General features: G+C 38.8%; 2 protein-coding genes across 15 annotated transcripts in view; both read right to left on the bottom strand.

Annotated features, from left to right (window-relative positions):
• Positions 1-1,675: 1,675 nt before the first annotated feature.
• LOC6901446 (potassium voltage-gated channel protein Shaker-like) lies at positions 1,676-9,291 on the bottom strand. The gene is made up of 3 exons (XM_033384399.1): positions 7,485-9,291; positions 6,979-7,281; positions 1,676-6,620 (listed from the first exon to the last, which is right to left on the bottom strand). The coding sequence occupies exons 1-2, from the start codon at positions 7,729-7,731 to the stop codon at positions 6,986-6,988; spliced, it is 543 nt and encodes a 180-aa protein (XP_033240290.1). The 5' UTR covers positions 7,732-9,291; the 3' UTR covers positions 1,676-6,620; positions 6,979-6,985.
• Positions 9,292-14,387: 5,096 nt separating this feature from the next.
• Sh (Potassium voltage-gated channel protein Shaker) overlaps positions 14,388-26,455 on the bottom strand; it is a 130,903-nt gene continuing 118,835 nt past the window's right edge. For 10 of the 14 annotated variants that reach the window (XM_033384390.1, XM_033384394.1, XM_033384392.1 and 7 more), the window contains 4 exons: positions 22,854-22,983; positions 19,933-20,123; positions 18,524-18,973; positions 14,388-17,860 (listed from right to left, as the gene is read on the bottom strand). In XM_033384390.1, coding sequence (XP_033240281.1) covers positions 18,531-18,973; positions 19,933-20,123; positions 22,854-22,983 — 764 coding nt within the window. In that variant the 3' untranslated portion in view covers positions 14,388-17,860; positions 18,524-18,530. The remainder of the gene's footprint in view (positions 17,861-18,523; positions 18,974-19,932; positions 20,124-22,853; positions 22,984-26,455) is intronic. The other 4 variants (XM_033384391.1, XM_015186215.2, XM_033384386.1 and 1 more) reach the window with 1 other exon arrangement.

Here is a 26,455-nt window from a genome sequence, read left to right as displayed (position 1 = left end):
ATTTTCCACATATTAACTACATTTTTGTGTAATAACCAAATGCGACACCTGATGGGGAAATATTCTGCAAAACTGCTTGAAAGCTGTAAATATCGGCTAACAGTAACCGCTTCCGGTTTACACTTACCGTTACACTGCTTGGTCATTTGAAATGAGAAAACAAAGGCTGCGATATTTGTATTTTTCTTTTAGCATAATTTATTTTTATATACTTTTCCATTTAATTTGTTTTATGTTCATAAAGTAACGTGTGTCTGCCTCTGTCTGTGTGAATGTCAATGTATGTGTTTGTATTTGTGTTTGTGTGTGTGTGTGTCTGTAATTGTGTTAATTTGTAGCTGGCTGCCGTCTCATACATAATATTAATATTCATTTTAGTTTGTTCATTTGTAAGCTGCTTTGATTCGAAATCCAATTTGGTTTGTTCTAAATTTACAGTGATTGTAAAAATTGATTCTTTTGGTTTTTTTGTGGTTTCTGCTCTTTGCTTTTGGCTAAAATTGATCGAAAGTCATGCGGTAAATTTTGTGCTTGCTCGCTTTGTTTGTTCATTGTTTGTTGGTTAATGTACGAGTACTCGTGGTTTTTGTGTGGTTTCTTATTGTGTGTGTGTGTGTGTGTGTTTGTGTGGCTGTGTGTGTGTTCTGTTTTCGTTTCGTTTTGTTTCTTAGCTGTGTGTTTCATCTTCTACCTCTGTTTCTTGGTTTTCTTCTCCGTATTTAATATATAATAATCATTTTGTTTTTTTTTTGTTATTTTGGTTTCATCTCTTTTTGTTTTCGGTTTAACTATTTATAAAACACTTCATTTTAGAATCCTAACAACATATATATGTATATACATATATATATTTTTTGTTCATATATATATACATATATGTATATATATTATATATATTTTATAATTGCTGCGGCGTTTGTCTGTTATTATTTGATTTACTTATGATTATTCATATATACATACATATATATGTACATATACATATATATATGTATATATGTAAATTTGTTTAGCATTAATTCATAAGTAGTTTTTCCATATGCCCATCTTTTGTTGTCGTTATTGTTGTACGTATAATTTACATGGAGTGGTGCCGCTCTCATATCTTCCTGCTAACGTTCTTCCTCCCCATCTCTCTTCCAAGTCCTGCCTTCTTCCTCTTTCCTCTTTCCGTTCTGTTCCGTTGCTTTCCCGCCTATTGCCTGAACTTCATCTGGATATCTGGGCCCAATACTTTGATCTGTGTCTGTGTGTGTCCGAGTGAGTGTGCCTTTTATTAATTATATTTTCTAGGCATATTTATTATAATTTTTATTTTTACTTTTCATTTACTTTTATTGTTGTATTTCGCATGCTTGAGCTAAATATTCTCTGGTTTCTGGTAGTTGTTGCACTTTACTGAATGGAAATGTAGTTTCGAAATGGAATCGAAATCAAAGCCGCGAATGGGGATGGGCAATGGAGAATGGAGAATGGGAGACGAGACTGAACTTCTTGGCCTTCGATCAAAGCAGGTTGAGGATGGAATGGGATGACAAGATGCCTGAGGACCTGCACTCACACACACACACTCATCTATGGATTTGTTCGTATGTGTATGTGTGCTGCCCATGCATGAATGTATGAATGTGTGTGTGTGTGTAAATGTATTTTAATTATTTTCATATTGTTTTTATTCCAGTCTTTGTGTTTATTCATACTATTATACGCTTCATCTCACTTCTCATGCCTCCTCCCAATTCCTCTTCATACATACATAGATCTTGAAACGAGCAACAACATAATCTCTGGGCAGGGGGGAGGGACAGTGGGCAGGTTCTTTAGCGGGGGCAAGGGGAACTGTCTACCTGCCCCAATGGAAGAAGGGTAAGCGGACGGGGCCCAGCTGGAGGGGGCTGGAAAGCAGCTGGATTCTGTTGCAGTAAATTCTTGTTGGTTTTGGATCCCATTTTCTTTTGCTTTCTGCTGTCTGCTAAGATCTAGGATCTTATTTCTGTTTCTGATTAGCGCATAGTTTCCTCTCGTCTTTCCTTTTCTGCTCCTTTCCTTTTCGTTCTCTTACTTTCCCTTTTGTGCCTCTTCGTCTTTTCTTCTGCTTGTACACTTAATTATTTTGGCAAGTTATTTTTTTTTTTGTAATTTTTTTGTATGTTTTTTTGTGGTTTTATGACTTGTTTTTGGTTTATATCACTTTTAGTTGTAGCCTGGCCTGGTTCTCCCTCTCTCTCGCTCTCGCTCTCGCACTCTATTCGCTCGTACGATTATCTGATCTGCTCTAAAACTAACATCTGCCTATCGGCTATCTCTCTCCGTCGTTCGATTTAATAGTAAGCTTTATTTCCTTAGCGATTTCTTGTGGTTTTTTTATATTTAATATTAGCTTGTAAATTACGCTTATAAAAAAAAAAATATTTTATTTGTATTTGGTTTGTTTTTGTTTTGCATGACTTTAAGACGATATGTTTTTTTTTTACGTTTAATTACGTTTAATTTTGTTTAATTCATTATTATTTATACGTTTATTCGTAGTATTATTCATTTGGATTTCTATGCAGAGATTACTGTGTAGTTATCATAGTTAATGTTAAGAGTATTTATGTGTGTTCTATCTTTTGTTATTGCTCATTTGTTGGCTCTATCGACTGGCCGAACCGCAGAATCGAACAAACTAAAACCAAACTGAATCTGCGTACATGCATCTGGCTGTGACTATGACAATGGCAATGTTAATGAGGCACGAACATATATGTTGGTAAAATGTGAGGCTGTAATACTTCAACTTTTGTTACAAACGGCATACATATATCTGTGGCTCCGATCTGTGCACCTATGTACCTGTGTATTTGGGCGTATGGTGTGTGTCGGACTGCGCTTAAGGCCAAATCAAGTATACGTTAGAATGTCAATCGGTTCTAGTTGATTCTCTCCCTTCCTCTCTTTCTCTCTCTCTCTCTCTCTATCTGTCCTTGTCTGTCTCCTCTCATTTTTGCTCTCCTTGTCTTGTATGCTCGCACTATTCGCTATCTCTTTTACATCCGCTTTCGTTTGCTGTGTGCGTGTGGACGGTTTTCAAAGCTGTAAATTGATTCGATCTATTTTACGTTATTTTCTCTCCGCTTCGCTTCTTTTTTTGGGGTTTCCGTTTTTGCGTTTTACATTTTTACATATTTACAGATTTTCTTTGGTATAAATATTATCGTTTAATTTAGGTTTAGGTTTAGGTTTCGGTTTAAATTCTTCTTAATTACATCAAGCAGCAAATCAATAAAAACTTTTATTCAGTCGCATATCTAACAAAAACACATTTATATATATGTGTATATATATGTCTGTATATATATAAATATCATATATGTATGTATGTATATATGCATGCTGTAGGTTAGTTCTCTGTTTGGTATTCCTTCTCCTCCCTTCCCCTTTCCCCTTCCCCTTATCTTTCTCATTCTATTATTTTTGGTTTTTGCTTTTTTTTTTTTTTTTGTGAGATGTTTCTTCTGTGGTCCAAAGTCATTCGTGGCTCCTGAACTTGTGCAATTTTTTATTTTAATTGTTCTCTTTTTTTTGTAATATTTTGTTTTGTTTGGTTTCGTTTCGGTTAGCAAGAGCAGTAGAAGCAAAGCTTTGTAGGTAGGATTCTAGGTATAGAGAAATTTAGATATGGCATTGATCGATTTGCATGCAGAAACTCCGCCGCACTGCACTGCAGAAGCTCTCCTAATCAGTGGAAGCAGTGCGATATACTCGATAATTCATCTACAAATATTCTGGTAGTTATCGAATGCGCATGCAATTTCTTTCTTTTCTTTTTGTTTTGTTTTTTAAGCTTGACAAAAGTTGAAGTCGCTAGATTGAACGTTTTCAAATGAGAAGATTTTGATTGGATCAAATCACAAAAATTAGGAAGACAGAAAATCAAGTGTTCGACTCAAAGCGTGTAATCGTCTTTGATACACCAACGAGTATGAATGTGTGTTCGTTATTAGATCCTATAATGCCTCTGCATATGTGTTTCCTTGTGTTCTGGTGTTGGTGTTGTGCTGTGGTGTGGTGTGGTGTACAGTGGAGTGTGTTTGTGTTTGTGTGGGCTTGCGTGTTGTTGTGCGTGCGCGTGAGGGACATAGGAAAGACACGTACCTAAGCACTACAAGCTGACAACTCTGACGGAACTGGTAGGTGAGTGTTCCCCAATGAAATACATATAATACGAGTAGATCAGCGATGACCATATTTCCTTCAGCGTTTGTTACCATCAGGTACTATGTATCGGTATCGGGTCGGTGTTCCCTTGAAAATACAGTACAAACTTCTACTACTAACACTTCACTCTGCCTGGAGGTCATCGCTGTAATGGAGGAAGACTAACTTAAACTAAACTAGACGAAAGCAGAAGGCCTCCGATGAGAGATCATGGCTGGCATCGCTTTTTGTGCCCGGGCTTTCCTAACGGTCTGTCTGATATAAATGTAATTTTTGCTTTGGGGTTCGATTTTTGTATGTAATTTTGTTCTGCTTTCCGAATAGGAAGATCAGCTCGGTTCATTGTTTTGTTTGGTTTGTTACTTATTGTTTTTCTGTACTGTGGCGTTTTCTGTTTTCTGTGTTTTTGCTGTTCTTGTTGTCGGTTGTCTGTAATTGCTAAGTTTAATTATTGTTTTTGTATCGTTAGCAGCTTTCTTTTTTCCATTTTTGGTTTTAGGTTCGTCTTGTATCCCCTTGTTTTAGTTAGCTATGATTTTGGTTGGTTTTTTGGTTTTTGGTTTTCTGGGTTCTCTTTTTGGTTGTTTAATTAATTAATATATATATGTATGTATATACTTTATGTCTATGTCTATTTGTTCAGCTTCAGCTCTGACTTACTTATTTACAAAATAGCAGTTTAGTTTAGTTTATGTATATTTAATTATATGTAAATGTATGTATATATTTAATATATATTTATTTATATATGATCTTTGTATTACTCATTATTTAAACTTAACGGCAGTTTTGATGTTTTTAGCAATATCATGTGTGTGTGTGTGTGTGTTTGTTGTGTTCATTGTGTCGTCTATATGTGTGTGTGTTTGTCTCTTTCCAGTGAACGCAGGACTTTAGCAGCACCTTAACCAGCAGACTTCACGACCTTCACGAGTGAATATGGTTCTCTTCCACTAAGATTTTTCATTTGATGTTAGCGAGCGGCAACAGCTGACTGCCAACTAGTCGATCAGTGGAAATACAACAGCTGATTTGATGTCTCAAGGCAGTACAAATATAGTTTCCCATGATTTTGATCTCTTCCAATCTGTATATATGTATGTATCTATCAACCAAGACTCTTAGTAACTCTAAACTTTTTGAAACATCTATGTTACATAGATGTTAGTTTTGTGAGATTTAATGATTTCTTAAGTACTCAGCGGCGAATGCCATTTGTTCGTGTTGTTCGTTTCAATTGAATGATTTAGTACAGCGAATCAACGTTATTCGGAATAGAATAAGACTATTATAAGATTGATCAGTGATCGGACAAGGTTTGAAAGCCTACAATTGTGATCTCCCAACAATCGGACAAGCTTGAATCAGATAGCAATTGTCTATTTTTCTAACTATTTTATATGCATGTTCTTCACTAAGCATCCGCCAAGCAGTGCAGTAACTGCTGCCAAGCGTTAGCTCAACTGCTTGGCGACTGCAGGTTGGAGGGCAGGTTAGGAGCACTGCTTTAACAGCGACTGGCCGCTGTTCATTTCCGCATCCGCTACCACTCCTCGTTTTTGCTACGCGTTTTGCCTTAGTTTTGGTTTCTGTTGTATTTTGTTTTGTTTTTTTTTTTCTTTAGTTTTTGGTTTAGTTTCATTTTACTAATATTTGACTAATATTTAATTAATAGAGCATAATTTAAAGTTGAAAATAAAATTAGCAGATATTGTATGTTTGTTTCTTGTTGTTTGTTTGTTTGTTGTTTTTGTCTGGATGTTTTTGTTTGGTTTGGTTTTGTTTTGTTTTGCTAGCTTCTAAAGAAAGGAAGAAACTCCAATTAGATTAGTCTACTAAGATAATTTGATTTAGTTTTTTAGTTTTTTTTTTGGTTTTGTTTTTTTTTGTTTGTATCTGTTTTGTTGTTGTTCTTGTTGTTTTGTTGTTGACTATAACGATTGTTAGTTTTAGTTGCTAAATTTGAACATAGGTATCAAGTAGAGTTTTTCTTTATCTTCTTCGAGTGTGTATGTTTCTGTGTTGTGTGTGTGTGTGTGTGTCGTGTGTGTGGCGTGTCTGTGAGATTAAGAGAAGAGAAATAAATTTAAAAAAAAGGAAAATCCTTCTTGAAAGCCAGTCCAAGTTTGACTCTTTGGTGTCTACGAATACGAATACTCTAATTCAAGCTGAGTGAACTGGCACTGAGTGTGTCTGTATGTGTGTGTGTGTGTGTGTGTGTCTGTATCTGTGTGTGGCTGTGTTTTACATTTGCTGTTTAATTTACAACTACGCTGCTTACTAAGTATTATTATTATTATTTATTATTATTTTAATTGTATTTATTAATAAAATTCTAAATTAGACTGCTTTTGATGACGTTTCTGGCATCCAACGTAGCATTTCACTGCGCAAATTTCGTCCATTTTCCATTTGTTTGACTGCAACATAAGAACGTTGGAAATACATATACACTCGAAGAAATATAGATAGTAATTCCATAGAGAGTCATCCCAAATACCTTGACCGACCCATTGCAGTACCCGTACTTGCAGCCAGTGTTGGGAAGTGGGTATCTAGGTATTTGTGCCTATGAAATTTACTTAAGGTCCCTACGGACAGTCAAAACGATTATTAGTGGACTGGAGTTAGTAGATAATAGTAGTAGGTATATTTAAATAAGGGGGAACTGCTTAAAATGTACGTACATACGTGACTGGATTAGTTACTCGTTAGTAAAACTGTGCACCCATGCACTTCCCATCCCAGCAACAGCTCTGTGGCTCGCCCAGCACTCACCTAGTAGTCAGACGTCGGTCTCAATACTGACAGCCATCGCGTTATTATGCCTTAACTGTAAACTATTTGTGCTCCTCAGGCCATTCTGGCCCATCTGCTGCTGTCCCTGCTGCGCTTGCTGCTGCTGGAGCTGGAGCTGCAGCTGGAGCTGCTGCTTCTCGAAGGATTGCTGCGTCCTCAGAAAGGGCACCATGTGGCGACCCGTATGATCAGTCAGACCTGGCGTGGTTGCATCAATGCCATCATCCAAATCCATGATGTCCGATGACGACTCGGAGAGTGAGGATTTCTTCAAATGTTGACCTATTCAGTGGGGGCATTCAGTGGAATTGTGTGTATGTTGAAGGGAATACACAAAGAGCAATCGATTAGAAGAGAGACACTCAGGCAGTTGGGGACGGGATTCGGGGGGTAGACGGTAGTCGGGTGTGGGAGAAGCTTAGACTAAGAACATTCTTATGCGGTAAATATAGTAAATAGCAGTTATAGTAGTAAGTAGTATGTACCTAGTGCACCAGGTAAATATGAACAACTTGTAACGTGGTTGAAATTTTGGCTCTGCATCTCCTCCTGATCCGTTTCGCGGTGATAGAAGTAATTGAAATTACTGACGATAACCGGTACCGGCAGTGCGATTGTCAGCACACCAGCGATCACGCACAAAGAGCCGACAATTTTGCCCCAGAAGCCGACGGGCCTAAATGCATTTATCGATTTGCATTCGATTTTCATTTTTTCAATGGCAATATTCATGGGTTCGATTCATGTTTGTCAATTTTCAATTGGTGGGGTTTTGTTCGTTTGTATATTTAACCCGTTTTCATCCGGTTTTAAATATGCAAATTCATTTCGAAAATCCAAATTCAAATCGTTGAATTTGTGGTGTATATATATTTTTTCGGTATATATCGATATATATATATTTTTTAGTTTATTTTTTATATATTTTTTTTTTTCGTTTTTGGTATTTTTGTTTGTTTGGTTTGGTTTTTGGTTTTGGTATGAAGAAGAACGTAGAAGAAGAACGCAGTATGTAAATCAGGTGGTAAAAAAAAAACAAACAAATAGAAACAAGTTATAAGTTTTGATATATTCGATATACTATTCTAGATAGCCACCGCCACTGCCGTGGTGGTGGTAGTGGTGGTGGCGTTGGCCTTGGCCTTGGTCCGGGTCCTTTTCCGGCCCGGACCCAACTGAAGTCAACTCAAAAACATGTCACAACAGAGAGATGGGTTACAAAAACGGAGCGGGTTAGATAATAGAGATAAGATCGATAAGTGGAGCGTGGATATAGGCATATTTGGGGATACATACAATGGAACTCAATGGAACTCAAGGCAAAAAATCAAAACGAAAAGCTCAACAGGGGCATCGAGTACATAGGCAACGGGGATCGGGTGGTATTAGTATCGTTAGCTAGTTCGTATTAGTATGGATATTTGTATAGGTATAGGTATTGGTATTGGTATTTGTATAGGTATAGGTATTGGTATTGGTACTGGCATTGGTTTTGGTATTAGTATTCGTATGCAAACATTGAAAGCAAATCGTTCGGTGATCTTGCTCCTCCTGATGGCTGGAGCGAACAGAGAAACGGAAACAAAATCAAAATCAAAATCAAAAACCAACTAAGGGAAAAAAATAACAAACTTTACTCGAAACAAAGACACACAAAAACAAGAACGTCAAAGTATGAGTAAGAAAATCAGGGATAAAAACACTAATAAGTAAATATATATAAATAGAGATAGTTAGATATAGATATAGCTGGGCTGGCTTGGCTAACAAAAAACCGAAGCGTACTTATTGCCAAATGGAATAAACAAAATGTGCCGGCGTTTGGCGTCGTCGCTGTTAAACTTGACACAAAATGAATATACATAGTAGAGGGATGTGTGGAAAGACCAAAGCAAGTCAATCAGAGCCGAATCGAACCACAGGGAACCACCCACCGTACAGGTGCACCGTAGTGGTAGCCGTGACAGTGGCAGTAGCAGTGGCAGGCTCTGGCTCCGTTGACTGCTTTGGCACGCACATACACAGTGAGAGTGGGAGCAAGCGAGCGATAGAGGTCAGACAGAGAGACAGCTAGAGCTGGAGCTGGAGCTGGAGCTGGAGCGAGAGAGAGTTGGTCCTAGATGCCGCCTGTGCCTTCATATTCTTCTCTAGAGCTTCATCATGTAATTTTTCAGCTTGCTCTTCCTCCGCTTCTTGGATGATGTTCAAGTCTTCTCTGTATTGGGTTGGTGTGCTGACTGACTGATTGACTGATTGACTGACGACTGACGACTGACGACTGACTGACTGTTTGTACTGACTGTACTTGATGTATGAATCTGTTGTCTGTTGTCTGGTTTCTGGTTTCTTAACACTGTGGGTCATGACTGTCTTGTGTGTGAGTGAGGTGCGAAGATAATGATGGGAGATGACAGATAGAGAGGCTGCACAACAGAGGCGACGTTTTCTGAGGCCTTTCGGAATACATCTGAGTGTGTCCGTGTGCGTATTAATGTGTGTTATATATAGGTAGAGATATAGGTATAGTTAAGCGATCGTAAGTAGGCAAAGAGTACGGGTAGCTGGTATTATGCTCATTCGAGTGTTCGAGTTAAGGAACCAAATCAAAATCAAAGCGAGAGAAAAAAACGTTACGTGTTCAAAGTGATTAGAAAAGCCAAAAAAGTTTCGATTCAACTTTCGCTTGGTTGGTTGGTTGGTTTTTTGGGTTGGTTGGTGTGTGGAGTGTGGTGTTTGGTGTGTGCATTCCTGTGTCTGTTCTGTGTGTGTGTGTGTGTGGGTGTGTGTATTCTCTGGGTGGCGGCGGCGTATGGTGTGTGGGGGTGGTCTTGTGGGTGGGAATGGTGGAGGGGTTGTGATATTGGAGATACAGGAGTAGCAAGTAGTAAGTTGTATATATGCAAATGTGCTAAGCGTGCGCCCTTGTGTTTTTGCTTTTGCTTATGTTTTTCTTTGCTTTTGGTTTACGAGTAGGTTAGGTTTTTGTCTTTGCTTTTCTTATGCTGGATTTAGCTTTGATTTACTTTAATTTGCGTTTGATTTGCGTTAATTTGCTTTGCTTTGCTGGTTGATTGCGCTTCAATTTATATATATGTGTGTAGATATATATATATATATATTGATCTGATTCTGGTTCGGTCGCAATCTCAATCTCAATCGTGGTTTGGATATCGACGTCGATTGGATATAGCAACAGAATGCACATGCACCGGAATCGGGAAGCACAGGGAAACGGGACTTAGGAGCAGAAGCAGGAGCCGTACAGCCTGAGCCGGAGCTTTCGAGAGCTGCCAAATGCTGCGGGTTGTTCTTGTTCTTTTGATAGTTGCGGTTTTCTTGATGTTATATTTTCTTGTTCTTGATTTGTTCTTGTTCTTGTTCTGGTTGTTGCTGTTGCTGATACTGCTGATGCTGATGCTGCTGTCGTTGCAGTTGCAGTTGCAACTGCACTTGCAGTTGCAGTTGCTGATGTTGATGTTGCAGTTGCTGTTTCTGCTGCTGCTGGGCATTGCTGGTTGCGATAGCACTAATGGCGATAGCGATAGCAATAGCGTAACGATAACGATAACGATAGCGATTGCTGGTAGCTGGTAGCTGGTAGCTGTAACGGGAACAGGAGCGCAGGAGCGTCGGCAGGTGCAGGCTGAGCAGACTGAGCGCTGAAGCGTTTCTTACATTTGGTTTTGTTTACATTTAGAGGGGGAGAATGTAAGCAAAAGTTTACAAAATATTCCATAAACGATTATTATATTATCACATATCATATACGAGTACATATACATATATATATAGTCATAGATCAGTACAGATATACGAGTAGTTGTGCGCTAAGCATACGTATATCCGGGGATAGTAGATATAGATAGGCAAAACCAAAATGGATAGGCAAAATGGAGGCATACAAAAAACGAATACGAATAGTACCAAAGTCAAATCAAAAGAGAGTTTCAGACAGAGATATATTCAAAATAAAACCGAGACTACCCCCTCTATGCAGAGAGGGCAGAAGATACATAGGTACAGATACGAGATATATAGATTTAGAGAGAGAGAGAGACAGAGACAGAGAAATTAGGAGATAAAATCGGGTGGTAATCGTGGAGAGGGGCGGGGCGGAGTGGGGCGGGTCGGTTAGGGGCGGGGCGGGGCTTGGACTCGAGGGGTATTCACACTCACCGTTCGCTGGGTTCAGCACCGCCTGGCTTGCCTGGGCCTGGACCTGGGCTTGACCTGTTCGGACTTCAACTTTCCAAGATTTTCAATAAAATTTCAATATCTTTTTTATAGTTTCTGTTTCTTTTTTTTCGCCTTCTCATGTGTAAGACGGCGATAGTGTCGGTGTTTGTATGTGTGTGTGTGTGTGTGTGTGTCTGGGTGTGTGTGTTTGATAGAGAGAGGGGTAAGGCAATAGAGCTAAGACTACGCTTAGAAAGAGAATCCGTAAGAGAATGTGCTCCTTATATGATGGTTATAAGAGATATATATATAAATATAGATATTGAATGTGGTTGTGTAAGTGGGAGGGGGTTCGGGAAGAGGGGGAAGACCTGGTGGGCTCTTAGGTCTACGAGTATTTAACTAGATTCTAGACTTATGGTTATGATAATGATTCTATGGCTAGATACTTGCCACTCCCTCTGCAAAGATCTACCCAAAACATACGAGTACTTAGATACAAAACACAAGCTAGGCTAGAGGGCATTGGTGGATGGGTGGAAAGGGAAACTGGGCTAGGGGATGAACGGGGGTGGAAGGGGGGTGGCTAGAAGCCCCCCCCTATATATATACGTATTTAGGGCTGGAGAGGACTAATTACATCTACATACTGCTCGAACAAGTTAATTTTCGGGCTAGCATTCGTCTTTGGATGTATTTGTTCGGTTGATGGATGATTTTTTTGGTAAATTATTTTTATTTTTTATTTTTATTGAATAACGATTATAAAACATTTCATTTTAATCTTAACAACATTTCCTTTTTTTGTGGTTTTTTTTGTTTTTTTTTTTGGTTTTGCTTTTGTTTTATTTTGTGAGTGGGTTTTATTTTTGGTTTTGTCATATCTCATTGGGCGTAATACTAAGTTATTTTGCTATATGTGGATTACTCGTGTTATCTGGTATCTTTTATTTTGCTTTGATTCGTATTGTTCTGGGTTTTCTGTTGGTTCTCTGCTTGTTTGTTTGTTATTGTTTCTCAATTATCGTTATCGTTCATGTGTTATTCATGCTATCGCCGATGCTCTGTTCGTTGGGTTCCTGGTTGGTCTATGGGCTTATATGTGTGTACGTATGTGTGTGTGTGTGTATGTGTGGTTGTATGTATGTCTGGGTCCGGTCTGGGGTTCTGATCTCCAAATTCTGTACGGTTCGGTCCGGCTGTGGGTGTGGGCTTGGGTCTGGGAACTTCTAACTAAACTTAAACATAATTCTTGGTTGTTTGAATCAAGGCCAAATCAGAATTGGAAATCAATCAACAAAGAAGTGTTACAAATATTTCAATATATTATTATATATATATATATAATTATGTATATATTTTTTTGTTTCTTTTCTTTTCTTTTTTATTTAATTTTTGTTTAATCTCTATTTGCAGTCTTTGTCCTTAATAGAAATTTTGTGTTGGTTTTTGTATGTTCTTGAAGCATTGAGAAGAGTTTGACAGATAGTTTTTCAGTTTTTCATTAGTTTATAGATTTTTTTTTGGTTTTATGTTTTGATTTACTCGTACATGTATAGCATATAGCATATGGTATATAGGTATTGTTTTTTCTTTTCGCTTTGTTTTGTTTTCGTACTTTTAAGGTTCGTTTTTTCGTTTTAAGTATGCGTGTTAAGAGTTTGTCGTTTAGTTTTTAGCAATTAAATTTAATGGAAAACTTGAAAGGATTGTTTCTGGTTTAAATTTAGGAGAAGTTTTTTGTTGTTTGCTTTGTTGTTTTTTGCTTTTTTTTTGTTTCGCTTGAAAACAATTGTGTGTTAATTATTCGATTCATTCTTCGAGTTATTCTCATGTGTCTGAGCTTGGTTATTACGATTATAATTTAGTTTTTGCTTTACAACGATATGTCTGCTTCTTCTCCTGGAGAGTTCTTCGTTTATTCGAGTATCTTTAGTGGTATCTTTACGCTTGTTTGCTTGGTTTAGGTTAGCGTAGGAAAGGTTAGAGTTGCGTTGAGTACAGTAAAGATCGATAGCGTTGAGTTGAGTTCAGTTGAGTGAAGAGTAGAACATACATAGTTCAAGCATACGAAACTAATACGAAAAACGAATGAGATGCGCCTTCAGCTCTAAATAAATGTACGAGTACGTGTCTGTGTCTGTGTGTCTGTCTGTGTGTATGTGTTTGCCTGTGTCTGTGACGGTTTCTAATTAGAATTGATCGATTATTATACTGATTGATTGAGTACCTCAACTGCTGCTGCTGCTGCTGCTGCCTGCTGTGGTGGGTGATATGCCAAAGACGAGACTAAAGTTGAGTACTTCTGGCCATACAATTACTGAATTACAGAACTAAGAATACATTACAGCCATTTCTTTCAAGCTAATTAAGATTGATAAAGTTACAGTTACGGTTTCTGATTCCACTTTGGTTGGGCTAGCTACAAAAACTACTCCAAAATACAATTGAAAAATGAACAGAATGATACGGTACGGGTACGGGTACGGTTACAGGTACAGGTACGGATATGGGTACGGATACGGGTACGGAATGCTGGCAAACGAAATGTATTGTACAGTACTCATGTTAGCTAGGATTACACGTATTTACATCAAGAACTCTAGTGAATCTCTTGCTTTAATATCGGTTTCGCTTCTTTAGTTCTTTGGTAGGGACGATGATCAGAAGGGTTCGGATCAGATCAGCTCGGATCGAATCGAATCGAATCGGCTCGGATCAGATTGCTTTTTGTGTTTCCTGTTTTTGGGGTTTCTTTGGGGTGCTCCTCGCCTTGAGTATGCCGCATCATATACAAACGTGTCTGGAATTTCTTGGGTACGAGTGTATTCTAGGGTTCTTGTGGTGTAAGCTATCTCGTGACTCGATTGCAGTACACGAGTGTGTATGTATGTATGTATGTATGTATCTATGTGTTAGGCTATGTGCTATGTGTATGCTTCTATATATACAATTTGAAATTGTTTAGAATCTTTCTCGTGTACTCAATTTAATTACATTAAATGTTTGTCCATCTCGAATTAATTTTAATTGTAATTTATTTAAACATATAATAACATTTCTTTTGTTGAACACATTTATTCCAAAATTTTGTTTGTTTGTTTTTGTTTTTGTTTGGTTTTTTCTTTGCTTTGTTGTTGGGTTTGTTTTAAGCGTTCATAGGTAAATATTAACACAATTTGTTTTTCTGTTTTCTTTGCTTTATTTATGTATTTTTTTTTGTTTTTTTTACTTTTTTGCTTGTTTTGTGTGTGTTTAAGGTAATTTTAGTGGCTCAGTTTTGTGATTAAATCAAAGTCTTAAGATGTAGGAAAATAACATTACGAGTATGAACGTATAATCAGAATCATAATCATAAGAATAAAACTAAACGCGAATTCTATGTCCTGCTATACATTGGAAATCCTTAGGCTCATTTACAATTATCATACGTTCGCTAAATTTATTCAATTGTCTAGATTAAGGCTAGGAAAAAAAACAACCTTACTTTACATTCGGCCCTTTGTATCTGCTATCTGCTATGTGGTATTTTGTATTTTGTATCTGGTATCTTGTATCTATTACGCTAAAATTCTGTCCTCTGCCCCGCCCTAAATCATAGTCTAAACTTAGTTAAGCGGATCTGTTTCGTTTTATCCATATTTCCCCTGTTGCTCCCATCTTCTCACCTTCACCCTATACTCTCCTCCTTATTCTCCTTTTGGTGTTTGCGTTTCTCTCATTCTCATTCCTCAACATGCCTTCCTACTTCCTACAGATACAAGGACTCTGGTATGGCTAAATACAGAACAACTAAATGACATTTGCATGTGTGTTGCTTTCGGATTCATAGTTTCGTTTTCTTAGCTTTTTTTTTCTCATTGTTCTTCTTTGTTTTATTATTACTTATTTATCGTTTATAATTATAGAGTAGTGTTAAGATTTTGTTTTGTACAAAAAAGCATTTGCAGGATCGTTCATTGATGATTTATGTTCCTTTCTTCCGCTTTGCTTGGAGAGTATTTACAGCAGTTATAGGCAGACTACTAAGGGGAACCACGGGTAGGGTAGACCACGGACTTGAACTCGAACTCGAACTCAGACTCGGACTCGGGCTGAAGCTTAGCTTGCAGCCGAGAGATGGCCTTTCATTTGTACACAGAGTTCGATCGCCCCTGCCTGCTTGGCCGGGGCCCTCTGCGGCGCTTGGAAAAGTGTTATTGTTCGGTTAGCCTCTTCTTCTGTATTGCAGTTAACTGGGGATCGGGGAACCAGGGTTGGATTGGCGAAGGGATGGGATCGGCTGGAATCGGATGGAAGATGGGAGATGGAGAGGGCAGTGGCTGGCAGTGGGATCGACGGAGGGGGTGTGGGATTAGCTACAGAGCTAGTGTTCCTTTATTTGCATTTCCCTCAACCCTCTCCCCGCTAATTTCCATTCCCCCCATTCTGATCTTCGTGTGTATGTAAATGTTGTATGTGTGCGTGGACGGTTTTCGAAGCTTTTAAAATTTACTCGTTTTTTTTTTGTTTGGGTTTTCTTCTTTTTTTTTTCTTCAATATACAACGGCTGGTTCCTTTTTATATACAGGTTTTATATATGTATGTATATGTATCTACTAACACACACTCATATATATGTATATATAAATTTTTTTCTTTTTTTCATTTTTTCATTATTTATACATTTTATGCAAAATTGGAATTTGCGTAGTTTCAGTCAACGATTTTAATTCTCTATATATTTTTTATTCTCGTTTTTTCTGTCTATGTGTATGTTTGTGTATGTATGTGTGTGTGTAAGGTGTACATGCGTGTTGTGGGAGCGTTGGTGTGAGAGGTGTGGGAGGTCCTTGCAGCCTATGCAATCCAGTTGAAGAAGTTGATGGAGCTTGTCCCAGGCAGGTTCTCGGGAGTAGCTCATCTTTAATTAGTTAACATTTTTCTCTCCTTTTTTTTGTTGCTTTTTTTTGGTTTTGTTTTTTAAATTTATATCTCTTTTCATCTGAACATGGTCGGTCATTTGGGCCTCTAAATATATAATATGGTTTTATTATAAAATCATAAGAGCGTTTTCTGTTTTGTTTTCCATTACTCTCATTATGTTTTGTTTGTTATTGCGGTTGAGCTGATCTGTGACTTGGATATCCGTTGGATGTGGATTTGGATTAATGCTTAGTTATTAATGCTGTTTTTGTAGTTTAATTACAGTCGTTTTTTCCGTCCACCAAACAACAACAACAAAAATTGCTCTTGCTCTGCAGCAATCATATTGTATTATTTATGTTAATTTCATTTGTTTTTGGTTTAGTTGAATATTTGTACTTTTTATTTCGATTTAATTCGGGGGGATCGAAGCAGAAGAATCGCAGGTTCTGTTCGTCAGCTGATATGGGTTCAGTAGGTTAGTTTAGTTTAGGTTTGGTTTGGTTAGTGGGCGAATGGGTGGGTGTGGGTGGCCATTGGAGGGCTAGAGATTTCCCTGAAGCTTTAGTCAAAAAACAAAATCCTCGCAACTAAATCGATGGATTGATGATCCCGACTAGGACCGAGGGTCTTTAGTGTTTGTTGTCTTAGTGGTACACATACACATATATAAATGCACGTATATGCTGTGGTTAGGCTTATCGATTAGTTACTTCAGTTAGTTGGTTAGTTATCTATTTGTAGGCTATATATTTCCTGTCACATTTAAAAGCAGATATTGCATCGAATCTCGTTTGCATTTGGTATGCTTCTCCCTTTTGTTTTGATTAATCACTATACACATTGGGTTTGTTAAATATTACGGCAGTTTTTCTATACTTTTAGTTCAGTGTTGGTGTGTGTGTGGGCGTGTATGCAAGTGGACTGTGTTTGTGTGATTTGTATGCCTGTCACTTCCGGCTTGGAGAGACTGCTTGCATTCTAGCTGGACTGCTTTCCTTCTATCGGAACTGCGGACTGCTTTCGGTTTGGACAGACTGTGTTGGCTTGAATTTGTTGCTTATAGCAGTACACTGTACTGCTTTCTTTCTATTTAAGCTGCTTCCCCCTATACTATACGGACTGCCTGTCTTCAAGTGTTCCCCGAAAAGCAGTAGTTATGCTTTTTCCGTGCTGCGCTTCGATCTGTTCTGTGCTCTTCTTTGATCAGCTTTTTGGTTTTTAGTTTTTAGTTTGTGTGTTAATATTTGTAATGATTTATTGACTTATTTACAGTTCTGAGGTCGGATTATGCAGGGCTAGTTCTGTTATTCAATGAATTAGATGAAAAATCTTTGATTTAGTTTATGTTGGCCTTATCATCTGCTGCCGCCAGCTCGTTCGATGTTTATGCTCTCTTTTACTTTTATCTTTATGGTTTTTATAGTTTTAGTTAGACAATGCCTGGGTTATATGTATGCCATATTATGTACATATAGGGTCCCTCGACTGTTTCACTCTCCTTGATCGAGATGATTTTTACTTGATTTCCTTTTTTTGGGTTTGTTTGGTTTGGGGTATGCTCTTGCTTTTGTGTTGTTCACGTTTAAGTTTAAGTTTAGAATTTAATTAAATGTAATTTAAATGTAAATTAGGATTTAGATTAATTTAGCCATAGATTAAATTTGTTTTGTTATTTGTTCTACTTAAATTAAATACAAACAGCTTTCTTTGTAGTCGTTTCTGGCATCCAACATAACTCTTGTCAAGGCCAATTTTATACCACTAATCGTCTTTCGCACTGATCAGATCAGATCAAATCAGATAAGATCAGATCAGATCAGACATACATAGGTACATATACAATATACAATTTTGGGTTCCCATACGTAAAAAATACACACAGATCATACGAGGCATACATACATAGTCAAAGGTATTGATAGATTTAAATAGGTAAAAATATAGACATACGAGTATATATCGCGTAGGTGGGAGGGCGCGCCACGTGGAGAGAAAAGAGAGAAAAAGTTATGTTCTAATCAAATCGGAATTCAATTCAGTTCAATTCAATTGATTGGTTGTCCGCACTGCCACTGTAGGGAATCACCAGTATCTAGTCTCTTGTCTCTGGAATCTGTGGCAGTGCGCACAATCCGTTTTGGAATTTGTTTTTGGCGTTTTGCAACACTTTATCTTAGTTAGGTTCTACTGTTTAGAGGTGCACAAGGAAGGTGAAGTGGAAGTGATTTAGTTGGGGGCTCTTCTTAGTCTCTCTCTCTCTGGAGAGTAAGAGAGAGAGGGAGTGAGGGAGATGGAAGGTGGGAGATAGTGATGGGGTCGGGAACAGGGGAATGGAGCTGGGATGAGTGTGAGAGAGAGAGGGGCAGCGATCGAGCGAGCGAGGGAGGGAGACAGATAGAGAGTGAGAGGAGTGTGCGAAAGCGAGTTAACCAACACTTACCCAGTAGTCAAACATCGGTCTCGATACTAACGGCCAGGGCATTATTGTGCCTCATGGTGAGGGTGGTGGACCCGCTGCCACTGCCGCTGGCGCTGGCGCTACTCGTTGTTGCCGCCGCGCTCGTGCTTATTGTGGACTGCTGCTTGAAGCCGTTCTGCTGATGCTGCTGCTGTTGCGCCTGCGTCTGCGTCTGGTACGGCTGCTGCTGTAGTGGGTGCTGCAGTGGGTACTGCTGCAGGGGATGCTGGAGCTGCTTATCGAGCGACATCGACATCGAAGTCGATGATGCTGGCTGCTGCTGTTGCTGCTGCTGCTGGTCACCCATAAACTGAGCTGCACAACGTCCAGGATGTGTGTCAGTTAATCCCGGCGTCGACTCGACACCATCATCCAAATCCATCATATCCGATGAGGACTCGGACAACGACGATTTCTTCATGTGTTGACCTACTTGGTAGTTTGTAGTCAATTGTTTAGTGTGTTGTCACGCAGTTTTCGGCACGCGGTGGCATACAAGGTTGTGTGTGTGTGTTTGTGGGAGAAGGAGGGTGTCGTGAGTTGTGGTGATTGGTTTCGTTTGCAGGCGTGGTGAGTGGGTTGGTGGGATGGTGGGATGGCGGGATAATGGGAGAAGAGATCACGGCATTCGGGAGCGGAGCGGAGCAGTTCGGGAAGATTCGGATCGGTATGGCATGGTATGGTATGGTTTGGTTTGGATTTGGATTTGTTCGGAGATCACGTTTCGATATTCAAATTTTCCATACAATTGTTGGACGGAATAAAGAGAGAAACAAAAAGAAGAGAGAGAGAAGAGAGAAAGAGGAGATCACACATACAGTTGTAATGCATCAATTACAATAATGTTTTTTGTTGTAGTTCTTGCCTTACACACAAAACACACAGTACGTGCACACGTTGGTTGTAGGGTTGCCTCAGCCGCTGCCTCTGCCATGGACAGGGTTGCCGCCTGCGTTCACTGAGCACTGGGCACTGGGCACTGGGTCGCAAACGCAGCCGACAGCCGACAGTCGGCAGCCTGTCCGGCCATCGCTGGCGCCTAAGCGGCAGGGCAGGGGCAGGGCAGGGCTGCCACCCACAATTCGTTTCTTTCTTCGTAAATGTTTCTATTTTTATTCGGCACGGGGCTTCTAATTCTTGTTTCTTTCTACACATTCTTTTTGTTGTTTGTTGGTTGCTCTACTTGAGTAGTATGTGGGGTTGTGGTTGGTTGGTAGGTTGTTGGTGGGGAGGGTTGGGGGCGGGGTGGGTTATCCCTTCGGACATGTGGTATATGCGCAAACGATTAGCGAGTAACGAGTACGAGCACGGCCATGGGCACGAGCCCAAGGCTACGAGTACAACAGAGAGACACACACAGAGAGAGTGCACACACAGAGGGGTGAACTTACCTAGTGTACCTGGCAAATATGGACAACTAGTGACATGATTAAAGTTCTGGCTCTGCATCTCCTCCTGGTCCGTTTCGCGGTGATAGAAGTAATTGAAATTACTGACGATAACCGGCACCGGCAGTGCGATTGTCAGCACACCAGCAATGGCACACAGTGATCCCACAATCTTGCCCCAAACGCCGACGGGTCTGTATTTCATGAATTCAGTTTCAAAATCAATTTTCAGTTTCAATTTCAATTTTCAGTTTCGGTTTCAATATCAATATCAATTTCGAATTCGATCGATTGCAGTTATCGTATGTCAAACGATAAACGATACAAGTTGAATGCATATATACATAATATATTTTGGTTTCGGTCGTTTTGGGGTTGCATTTCGTTGTTGTTATCGATTGTTATCGTTGATATTTGGTATTTTGTTGTGAGATTTTTGTGCAATATTTTTGTTCGTTATTGGGCAATTTTTTTTTTTTTTAATTTTTGTTGTTTTTGATTTATATTTGATTTGATTTGAATTGAGAATTTGGAGTTGGTTGTTGTATTTTTTTATTTTTGAATTTGGTATTTTGTTTGTTTGGATGGAAGCGAGCGATGTTAACGAACGAACGATATAAATAAAATGAAAATACAAATATATAAGAAATGTAAAGTAAAACTCTCGTTTGTTCTTAATATTCATTTTGCGCTGGTATTATTTTGGTTTTTTTTTTGCTTTTTTTTTGTCATACTATTTGCAATTGCAAAATCATACAGCATTACGCATTATATAGATATAGGTATAGGTATAGGTATAGGTATAGATATGGATATTTGTATAAATATATAGTATACGTATATGAGGTAGGTATATGGGGAGATATAGAGAGATTCAAATTTGGGCAAATATATAGATATATGGGTAGTACGGTACGGTAGGTTTGTTTATACAGGATATACGAGTAAGTAGGCATTATTCTAGAGAACGATCAAACCAAAAAAGTACTCGAAAAATGGCACAACACTTAGAACTTGGAACGTGGAACGTGGAGTGGAGTAGCGCATTGGATTGGATATTGGTTTTTTGCTCTTTGAAGTTAAAGCAGCAGCTGAGCTGTTCTTGTTGTTGCTGTAGCTGTAGCTGTAGCTGTAGCTTTGGTAGTGTTAGTGCTAGAGGTGTGTGTGTTTTGTGTGCTTATATAGATATAATTATTGCACAAGTGCGATCGAGAAACTCAGGTGCCTGTGGGTGGGGGAGCAGGTGGCGGTGGAAGTTAGACAGACATAAACCGTCGACAGAGAGTTGGAACTAAAGTTGGTGCGTGTGTAACAGAAACTTTTCCTTTCTGACAGACTACTCACAGGAATCGATGGGGATGGGAATGCGGGATGGATGGGGACAGGACTAAGGACCAAGTGGTTCGGGAGGGCATAGAGAGGGAGATGGGATCATTGGCAGTTCGAGTAATTCGATTTGGCAGGCGGCTTGGGCTTTTGGGCTTTTTTTTGTCAGCAGCTAAAGCTAAATAACTTTTGTATCTGTGTGTCTGAGTGTGTTTGAGTTGGTGTGTGTATGTGTGTGTGAATGGTCGTGAGAAGGTGTCTGTATATTTGTGTGTATTGGTGTACGTGGCAAATATTGGGTCCATGCAGCATGCTCGTCTTTCCCTCCTACTATTCTGTTCCTTTTCTGTATAAACTTTTTATTTGTCGGTGGTGTTGGTGTGAACAAAACTCGATTAACTGTTTTCCAGCAGTAAATGAAGTTACCGTTATCCTTACAGCCATCTGGCGGCTGTCTGTGTGTGTGTGTGTGCGTGCCCCAAATCGAGGAACGCCAGTGTTTAGTTTCGATGATGATGATGAGAATGGATGGATGGGAATGCACTGTACACTTCACTGTACAATGCTCAGTGAGTGAGGAGAGCTTAGAGCTTAAGGGATTTAATTTGGTATATTTTTGATATTTTCCAGTATTTTCTTTAGTATTTTCATACATTTATCAATATTTTCTTTTGGTTTTTCTTAGGTGAAAACTAAACAACGACACAACGGTTACACTAATATTTGTGATAATAAAATAATTAACATAAAGGCAAATTAAGAACAGAATAGCTTCATGGGAAGGCGGCGGCCAAATGGCAACCGCTTCGACCATGATCGTAACGTAGGGCTTTAATATAATCGATTAATATGAGAGAGACAGATAGAGGGAGAGGGACAAAAAGAGCCCTGCAAGTGAAACTAATGCTCAACTAAAATTGAAACTAAATGGGAATTGAGACAGGAACGCAAATGAGCCAAAGGAAAAATATGAAACGAAACGAAACAAATCGGAATGGAACGCAATTGGTTAGACAAAGACAAAGACGAATACAAATACAGAGACAAATACAAATACAAAGGCAAATAGAACTTGTCATAGACAAATACAAATACAGAATACAGAATACAAACAAACAGCTCAGCGAGTCAAAGTAAGAGATAGCAACAGTTAGGTTAGGGTTTTTTGCGTATTATAATCGGGAATTACAAAACCATATAGGGGTTAGCAATATACAGTTAATCTCAATACGTATTCGGTATTTTTCGTATATCAAAGTGGCAGTAGTTAGTGGTGGTGGGTAGGACTTAGGCTTAGGCTCGGGGGATTAGAGATCGGGATGGGGGTTAGTCATAAATAACGAAACAGCGGTAGGCGAAAATTAGTACAGAATACAGAGGCAGAAACAGTGGCAGTGGGAGGCGGAGCACCGCCAGAGCGGCGACACGCCCCTGGCAGGAACGAAAGGAACGGTAATAGGAACTGGAATTGGAACTGGAACGGGAACGGGAACAACACGAAACGGAAACGGAAAACTAAAGCGATATCAAAATCATAATCATAACTGGAGTTATCGTAAAGGTAATCATAAGAGTTAGAATTGTATAGATTTGCATACGTCATGTCACCATATCCAACGGTGGTCATGGTGACGACCGCCCACCAAAATGCATCGGGTATGGACTTGAAGAAGGAATTTTCGCTTCCAGCTTCCGCAAAATAAACCGCCGATGAGAAGAGTACGACGCCTAAAAAAATTGATGGGAGAAATATTGCTTTGCATTGGTATTATATACTTATTTTTGTTTGCTATGTTTTTTTTGCATTTTTTTATATTTTTTTTTTATTTTTTTTTTGAAAATAAACATTTAACCAAAGAGTTTTTTTTTTTTTTGAGATTTTCGAGTGTGTCCGTTGTGGGTAGAAGTCAGGGGTCTCTTCCGTCAGAAGCTCGTCCGAGTTCGGTGTGTTTTTCTGTTTCTTATTTTCTTTTTTGGTGTGAGGCTCATTTGTGTTACATTCTTTCTGTTTCTTGTTGTCTGCGGCCAGGGCTTCTTCGGCTGCGGCCGCAAGACAAGTGGGTAGCCCTGGCTCTGCTTTGGTTTCGCTGTTTCGCAGTTTTGTCTTCGGTTAACAAAAAGAGTGCTTTCCAGTTGGGACCAGTGAACAATCCATTGAGGATTTGCGATTTACAGCAATCCCCAATCCGACGGAATTCCCAAGCAGAAATTCAAAGCTACGAAGCGTGTTCTGGTGAGCTTCTCATTGTTCTCACTGGAATGCAATGGGGGCCCCGAAATATGGTGATATACAGGAGTATTTGTGGTAGAAGAAATGCCGACAGGACAGACAATGGACCAAATTGGCATACAAATTAATTCAGACTCTTCCATTGTTGGCTGGTTGTGAGGGGAGAAACACACATGGTAAAATACGAAAGACTAAAGACGAGTGAAGAACGAAAAACTGAATGAAAGAGTTTGACAGACACCATGCCAAACATTTGGTAGGGATGGGATTGGAAAAAAACATAAAGGAATGAACGGAACTGAGATGTGAAATGAAATGAAAATGAGGGACGGGACGTATATGCATATATGTATTGAAGATTTATGTACAAAGTGGAGGGCTATGTGGAGTGGAATAGGATAAAAGCGAGCGATCACACAGTACAACATCTAAGAAGGGCTTAATCACATCGTTCAATATACAGAGGAACAACTGTACAGCGCTGGGTGAGAGAACAGTGGAGCGCCTTGGTAATAGAGCCCCTCAAATCTGAGTACTCGACGCCCTTCCATACAATATAGTATGTACATTTGGTGACAAAAGCAAAACATTAAGACATATACAGCTTCAGAAAGAGAGAAAAAAGATTGATAGCAGGGTTAGAGACAGACTTGCATTACAAACACTCAGACAAACAGATTAAAGAGATAGACAGAGAGAGAGAGAGAGAGAGAGTACTTATGTATAGTAGATAGAGAAAGATTAGGAGCAGGTTTAGATCGAGATTAGCTTGTGAGTGAGCACACACCACGTGCCCATGGCAATGGCAGAGCAGCACAATTATGGATTGGATTGGAACGTGTGGAGTTTAAACATAGGCTGTACCTCATATCACCATATCCCACCGTAGTCATGGTCACCACAGCCCACCAGAAGCCGTCCGGTATGGACTTGAAAAACGAATTGTCGCTGCCAGCCTCCGCGAAATAGACCGCCGACGAAAACAGGACCACGCCTGCGATCAATCAATTCATTCAGGGCGAGTCAAATAGAGATCAATCATTAATCAATCGTTAGTATACAATCGTTAGAGTTTGTGCGTTTCTGCTTGGGAATCTGTTGGGAAAGGGAGGGCCTCACAGGAGGATGGGTCTGACCATTGCCGTCACAGATATTGTATTATTTGTATTTAGTGTGTGGCCTGTGCTTTCTCCTTTTTCAAGGAATTCGTTTATTTTCTTTTTAAAACAACTACAAGATATACATAAGACTATGCTATAGGTTAGTAAATGATTATTTTTTGTTGTTATTTTTGAATTGAAATCTGGTGCATTAAAAGAAAACTATATATTCGATAAGGTGGAACAAAAAGGTATGAAGAAATAACTGCAACTGGAATTTTATTTTATTTCATTTCATTTCTGTTTTTGTGTAGAATAAACGATTTAGGATAGTTCTTGGCATGGCATTTCTGTATTAGTAAGTATTATTTGTATGTTTGTGTAACTGTATGGCTGTGGGTGTGGGTGTATGTGTGAGTGTAACATATAATGTTTGCAAAATATCACAAAAATCGAAAGAAAAAGCTCACAACTTCGGCAATGACCGAAGTGTCAGTGGGTAAAACTGCTTATAGCCTACTTTTAGGCCACAAACATCTTGTGTGTGTGTATGTGTGTTTGAGATAGAGATAAAGAGAGAGAGAGATACAGGGTGTATGTGTGTGTGTGTGTGTGAGTGTGGTTAGTAATGCTACTTGATCGGTGGCAACTATCTTTACAGAAGATTATCTATGTTTGTAGTATTTATATATTAGGTTTGAGAGTTGGCTTGGTTTGATTAGAGTTAAATGGATACATGGAGCTAGCTAAGTACTCTGTACAATACAATATTCATAATTAGTTTATTGGCATATCGGTAGTAATTGATCATATACGTATATATGTGTATATATATATCAATAGATCGATGCACGACTATATGCATATATATGTAAGTATAAGTATGTTTAGACTAAACTACGGCAAGACAAATGATACGAGAACTGAAGGTACATAAATAATTGAAAGCAACCATTGAACAATAATGTCTATAGGAAATATCTGTATATTTGCGGATATTAAGAGTATAGTACATTGTATGTATAATCAGTTCCTATGTATCACAGATTGTGGCCCGATTATCGATTAACTACAGCGTATAGGTGGCTGTATTAGAGATGGACCTTCGCCCATAGAGACATAACGGAACGGAACAGAAAATAGACAACAGATAACAGACAACGAAAAACAGAAACAGAACAAAGAACTCAATTGAATTGGTTGATACATTATATATTGTATATACATACATATATATATATATACATACATAGATATGTATATGTTCACAGTTCGTATAGACAACGATATATTTATTGGTATTGATATGTTTATGCATATGTCGGTTTAGATATGGTACACTAGAGATTAGACATACTCGTCTGATACTTAGTTATGGTTAGTTAATACGTTAATCGCTCAACAGATACAACAACAAACTATAAACTATGGAAATTACCAAATAGAAATTAGGAACTATCAACTAGAAGCTAGAGACTATCAACTAAAAGCAAAAGAAGTCAACCACGGCACAGTCTGTGGACATGGACATCGAAACGACAACGTTGATGATGAGTACGGTTTACGGATTACGGATTACTGATTACGGTTTACGGTTTACGATTTACGAATTACAAACAACTTTTATTGGTGGACAGCGAACATGAACAACAATACAAAATATATATAATTTATTCGATAGAGATGGTTTTCATATCATCTTCTCTTCGTTTCTATTTGCTTGAGTGATCCGTCAACGATCAATGATCTTGATAAACACTCTACTCTTTGTTGGGTTGGACAGCTTGAACGCCAAGAAGTATGCCAATTTTAAGGTATTTTCAACGCAGTTTAACAGGCAACCGAAGTAAAGGAGAGCTGAAGATGCAGG

This window comes from Drosophila pseudoobscura, chromosome X (assembly GCF_009870125.1).
Source record: "Drosophila pseudoobscura strain MV-25-SWS-2005 chromosome X, UCI_Dpse_MV25, whole genome shotgun sequence".
Taxonomy (NCBI): Eukaryota; Metazoa; Arthropoda; class Insecta; order Diptera; family Drosophilidae; genus Drosophila; species Drosophila pseudoobscura.
The sequence above is the reverse complement of the archived record's forward strand: the minus strand, read 5'-3'. Positions and strand labels throughout refer to the sequence as shown.